At 48.8% G+C, this 6015-nt stretch overlaps 1 protein-coding gene across 1 annotated transcript; it reads right to left on the bottom strand.

The window, feature by feature from the left end:
- Positions 1-1595: 1595 nt before the first annotated feature.
- On the bottom strand, positions 1596-5830 carry LOC116710327 (protein phosphatase 1 regulatory subunit 15B-like). Its single transcript, XM_032549323.1, has 2 exons — positions 3862-5830; positions 1596-2887 (listed from the first exon to the last, which is right to left on the bottom strand). Exons 1-2 carry the CDS (start codon positions 5239-5241, stop codon positions 2684-2686), a joined length of 1584 nt encoding a protein of 527 aa, XP_032405214.1. The 5' UTR covers positions 5242-5830; the 3' UTR covers positions 1596-2683.
- Between the last annotated feature and the right edge of the window lie 185 nt (positions 5831-6015).

Genomic DNA, 6015 nt, shown 5'->3' on the forward strand with positions numbered 1-6015 from the left:
TGTTACTTATTAACAAATGTATTAAAATGTATATTTTTGCTTCACATTCATGTAGAGTAACTATAGTATTTATAAGTATTTTCTAGTTCTACATGACATCAGAAAAAACATAATTGTCATATTACTGCTGGATATTATGACTTACATTTATATTTTTCTTTCATTTCTTTTCACTTTCTATGAGCTATAACGTCTCACCACTAGAAATAAACCAATGGTGGCATCAAACACAGGTATTTGTTTAAATATTCATGCCTCTAGATAATATTTTGGTGTGATGGTGCTTCTAAAGTGGTAGCCATAGCTATAAGCTTCAGATATATTCTGTTTTTTGAGCCTGGGGTATGTCTGGTTTAGGCTCATAACACAGACATTTATCAAAGCTTTATGAGATATTGTTTTGTATCATCTTAAAGGGAATCCTCTTAGCTTTCATGTAATCCACCCTTTGAGTCTCTCTAATCGACATAGAGGTCACTAAAGCTCTTTAAAACAAAAATAATGGTACAAATTTGTCCCTCCAAGACGTTTGTAATTTCTTTAGGAGGGGATTTCCCATGGCTATCTTCTGAAACATACAATGCTTAGTACAACACAAAGTTTTCTTTTATCAAACTTTCTTTTGCTTTTATTTTCATTTTGAAGTAAGCTATGCCACAAACATCCAAACAAAGTTATTAACGAACAGACTTGGCCACACCCGTCCATGATCGCTAAATATGCAAAGTTTTTAGAAGAAAATTTTTGTTGATGGGAATAAACTATTGTAAAAATATTTTATAGACGAACAGAATATAAAACAATTAACCTAAAAAGTGAAGTAACTAAACTTTAAAGGCAAATAATACACATTACATTCTTATTGTATTACTGCGCAGATGAAAAAGTACGGAGCCCTCTAGGGGACATGACGAATTTATTTTCTTTTGCGTTACCTCGCAAAACCTTTTTGAAATAATTCACATTATTTCTGCATTTTTAATTGGGGGAGGTGAGTCGGGGGGATTTTCTCGGTACAAAATGTGTAGATGGCGCTGCTCTAAAAACAAGCATAACACACTGACGCTGTCTGATCAATGGAATCGGTTATGATCCATATGTCGAAGTCACAAGCTCTTATTACCTTAACTGGTTCTTAGGTGTCTCGTTGGCGCCCAGTTTGTTAGCTATAAATAAAAGTAATCAAAAATAGTAGAAATGTATACTTACATAAACGTCCTGATGATGAATGCAGGCCTCTATCTGGTTTTATCAGTTTTTCGAGAAGGACCTCCCTGCAGCGAGATGTACCTGTTTTTCCACCTTGGGCTACCACTACATTTAAAGCTTCCGGTTTCTGGTCTGAGTACTTCCTGTAGCTGCAATACCACCGGCGTTCACTAGATGAATGGTTAATTAAACGTGCCCCTTGTTAAACATAAAACATCTAAATTTAAAATAAATTATGTCAATAGATAGACGCAGCAGAAATAAAATATTTCGGATTTAAAGAATAAAAATATGCTAATTTTCCCGGTAAATTGTTGAACTGCACATGAGTTCCCAGGTAACCTGAATGCAACGTAGCATCCAGCAGAAATAAGACAAAACTACGATTTTGATCAACAGCGATTATTTATTAGCTCATCGTTATCTGGGCAGAGATGAAGAAGCATAACCAGTGAGCTCCAATCAAACTACGAGTTAGAAAAATAAAACCTTCCTCTGATTAAAATAACACCAAAGATCGTGATCAAACTGGGAAGTTCACTCTGATTAATATTTTCAGTCCTGAACATGATGGAGCAGATTCTGCTTCCTGTACTTGGATCTGTTGAACGTCCCATTCAGCTGCGGGTCAGTGAATGTACCAGGAGACCACTGCAGGTGACTCTACCTCTTAGTGTCCTGCAGATCCAGTCGCTCTAAAAATAATGGTGATTTAACCTGTGGAGTTTAATAATCAAACCAATCATCAGATGAGCCTCCAGAACCAGTCAGAACCAGACTGGATCAACTGGTTATCAGTGAGCCTGGAGTTAAACTGATTAAAATACATTTGGGATTCAAAACTTTGAGAAATAAATTCAGTTTGAAACAAAATATTTAGAACCTCAGAATTCCCACACTCTCTCAGACCCTGAAGGCAGCAGCCAGTGGTTGCTATGGAAACTAAACCCATAGTGCAGGTTCTGCTGCTGCCTTCAGGGCCGCTTGGAAAGCGGGAACACACCTTCATCACCTCACATCTCTGACAGAACCAGACCGGACCTAAGACTGGAACCGAACTGGATCAGAACCAGAACTGGACAGGACCTGTCTGAATGATGAGCGCCTCCTGCTGGACGTTTAACACCTCAGTGATGCCGAGCAGCACCAGAACACTGACTCTTCTTCTTTGGCTTTAATGGGACCAAATAGCTCCGCCCCTCGTTAAGCAGCTTGTTAACACACCTGCTCAGGCTTTAATTGGAGCCCGAATCCTTAAAATAAACTTTTAATTGGCAACAGACTGATTTTTAATAAAGTCAAAATATTCCTTCAAACGTTGGACCCGCTGGTCAGAGCAGAACCAGCGGAACCAGAACCAGCAGGTGGCGGGGCTGAATGCCGGGCCCTGACTGGCTCTGTAGTGATTTGGTGAAAGCAGCAGCTATTCGAGGTCCGACCTGCATACCAGAACCGGGTCGGAACCGGACCCGGGTCAGGAGTCAGAGGGGGCAGAAAGTCCCTGGTAGACCCGGCGGCGATGCGCAGGCGCCAGGCAGAACCCGATGCTGTGCTCCACTTCCTGGCAGCGGCGCCGGAACCGGCAGCGGTCCCGGGCCAGCTCCTCCCATGGGCCGCGCCGGTCCTCCTCCTCACCGCAGCTGGCGAAGAACTCCTCCACCTCGTCACAGAACCGGACCTAGGGGGGCAGGGTCAAAGGTCACTGAATGGATCACATCCAGAACCAGCTGAAGACAAATCAATGAATCATTTAGGCTGACAGGTCTCTGCAGAACAGAACCAGAACTGATCCGGTTCTGGTCCGCTCCGCCTCCCTGCAGCAACGCGAGACATTCTGGGCCGAAACACGAAGCTGAACCCAGCAGAGGTCAGAACACCACGTCCTGGCGTCGCCTCAGTAAACAACCAGAACCAGAACCTTTAACCTGCAATTCTAACCCAATAATCTGGACCTCTGCTGCACCTGAAGGTACTGAAGACACAGTCAGAACCTACTGTGTGACTGTGAGGGGCGGATAGAAATGCAACCGGATCGTCGCTTAGAGACATTTTAACCCGGTTCTGGTAAAGTCGGGCCGGGTCCAATTAGAAATAAAATCTCTGGTTTTAAAGAAAAAAGTTGTTTCAATGAGGAAACGCTCCGATATTTATCAGGATCTGACATGAGCAGCTAAATATCTACAACCTTCACAAATGATCAACATGGATCTTTAATTCAATTTTTGGTGTCGGAGTTCAGGTTCTGGTAGACAATTGCAGAACCAAGATGTCTGCGATTGTCCCAGAACTGTGACATCACATGAGAACTATGTATTTACCGTAAAATTATTGTAACTGAAAAAACACAACTTGTAGCCCTGAGAGCTTTAACTTAAACGTGAGCCGGTGGGTCAAACATTTCACAGCAGAGGAAAAGAGAACAGCGGCTCGTTTTTAGACCCAAAGGTTGGAGGATGTGTAAGTATCGGCCGATCCCCCAAAATGAAGGAAATCGGACCGATTTATCGCTCAACTCCTGTTGGACACCAAACTGAAACCTTCTGGGTTTCCCCAGCAGGAAGCAGCGTTCTGCTAGAGGAGGTTCTGGTTCTGAACCAATCGAGCAGAAAGTGAAGTGGTGAGCAATCCTGGACAGGAAGTGAGGTAACTGACCTTCTTGGTGCTCCGGTTGGAGGCAGCGGACTCAGCGAAGCCGCTGTCCAGCCTCTCCTCGGCCTCCTCCCTCCTGTACTCGGGCGGCGCCACCAGGTTCTGTTGGCCGGTCTGTGGACTGGTTCTACTCCTGGTTCTGGAGGGGGGCCCGGTGGGCCCTCGAGTCCTGAGTGGAGCTTGGAAGTTCAGGGGGCTGTAGGGGTCAGAGGAGCTGCTGAAGGAGCGCAGCAGGCGGAGGCTCTCCGCCTCATCCGCCTCGCTCGCCGACGCTGAGTCGTCCCAGGTGTCCTGGCTGGAGGGGGGGGAGGCGGCGTGGGAGGGCACAGGGTCAGCCTGGGCGGGGCCGGGGTCAGCCCGAGGGCAGCGGCCCGTGTGCAGCGAAGCGGTGAAGCTCTGCGGGTTGTAGGGGTCAACGCTGTGGCTAAAGGAGCTCCAGAGACGCTCCGAGTCACGGTCGGGTTCGCTGTCCGAGTCCGATGCCTCATCATCCTCATCTTCATCAGAGGTTAGATCTGAGGAACCTTCGCTGTCGAACCCATCATCATCATCAGAGCCAGACTCGGACTGGCTGCTGTCATCGTCACTGCAGGGCAGCCCCATGATGAAGGCGATGGATTTGTTTACACACTGAGGCGCTGACAGAACCTCCTCTGCTTCTGGTTCTTCTGGTACCGGCTCCATCCGAGTCTGCTGCTCCTCTGTCAGGGGGCTCCTGGCGCCCCGCTGGGTAAGCTCCTCCTCCAGGCTGTGGTAGCCCTGGTCTTGTTCGGGTCCAGGCCCAGCCGCCATGTTCTGGACTGTGTCTGCATTGTTGAGCTGCTGGGGGGGTCCAGAGCTTTCTGCCTCAGGGGGGCGGCATGTTTGGGACTCTGCCCCCTCCTCTTGGATGTCCCCCCTCCGCAGAAAGCTGCCCCACCACGGCCCGCTCTTCCCGGCGGGGCTCACCGCCCAGGCCTTCCCTCCAGCGGCCTCCTGGGAGCCCAGCAGCCCCCGGACGGAGAAGTACCCGACCTGTGGCTGGAGCTCTGTCCCGACATGCCGCACCGGCACCGCGCTCAGCCAGGGCACAGAGCTGGCGAGTCCCGGCTCCAGCTGGCCGGCTGCTCCGTCATGTGGACACTGCGTGAAGCTGAGATGATGCGGGATTATTTCATTCAGCTGCCGTAAAATCTCCCTTTCCTCGCCGATGAAGCTGTTGCTGAGCTCCGCGGGAGCCGCGCTCCACCGCCGAACCTTCCGCAGCAGCGATAGCGCGGGCCTCGACAGGAGGCCGATCCACGAGCTTTCCTGGCCATCAAATCCCACCGAGGCGACGCCGAAAGGGGCAGATGAAGGAGGGCCGTCAGATAAACGTCCTTCTGTGTAAAAGTTTCTGAACATGTTGTCTCGTTAAAGGGGAGTAAACAGGCCAGCTGCTAATCTGACAGCTGTCACACACTTAGAAACCAGCGAGGCTGCGCGGAAACCAGGAAATATCCTCCAGAAAACCGGCGTCAGACTCGAAATGGTGCTGGGACTTATTCCGTGTGGAACCTGAGTTGAAATACAGAGCCAGGCAGGACATTTTGGATCCGTGAAACGGCGACTGGTCTCTGTCTAAACAGCGGAAGAGATCCATTTTGTCCGGTTCCGACTGCGGAGAGCCGCGGGAGGCTAAGCTAGTTAGCACGCTAAGCTAGTTAGTACGCTAGCTTAGCACAAGCAGCTAACTGACGGTTGGTTTCCCGCGGAGAAACCCTTTAAAATTTGCTCAGATGAACACCTTCACCCGCTGTAGATGTCACTTCTGTCCTCCGGTTGATAATACTGCTCGATGTCCGTCCACCAGGGAGGTGAAGCCGCCGGGTAGCTGAGTTGTCTGTCTGCCTCTGGCGAGAGATTTCATCAGAAAGTCCGCGGACCGTCCCTTCCTTTTCCGGTAAGCGGCAGGCGCGGCGCGCTACCGCGCGGCAGATGCATCAACGCCGCATAAAGCACTGGAAGGTGTGCGAGTGCCACGTGCTGATGACGGCGAGTACCCTATAAAGGTCAAAGGTAACAGGTTTAATGTTACAGAGGTACAGATAGGAGGCTGAATCCAGTTAAAAGGTTCTGTTCGGGTAAACGTTACTACAAACGGGACCGGACTCTGATCTGTGATTCAACATTTATGAC

This window comes from Xiphophorus hellerii, chromosome 20 (genome assembly GCF_003331165.1).
Source record: "Xiphophorus hellerii strain 12219 chromosome 20, Xiphophorus_hellerii-4.1, whole genome shotgun sequence".
Lineage (NCBI taxonomy): Eukaryota > Metazoa > Chordata > Actinopteri > Cyprinodontiformes > Poeciliidae > Xiphophorus > Xiphophorus hellerii.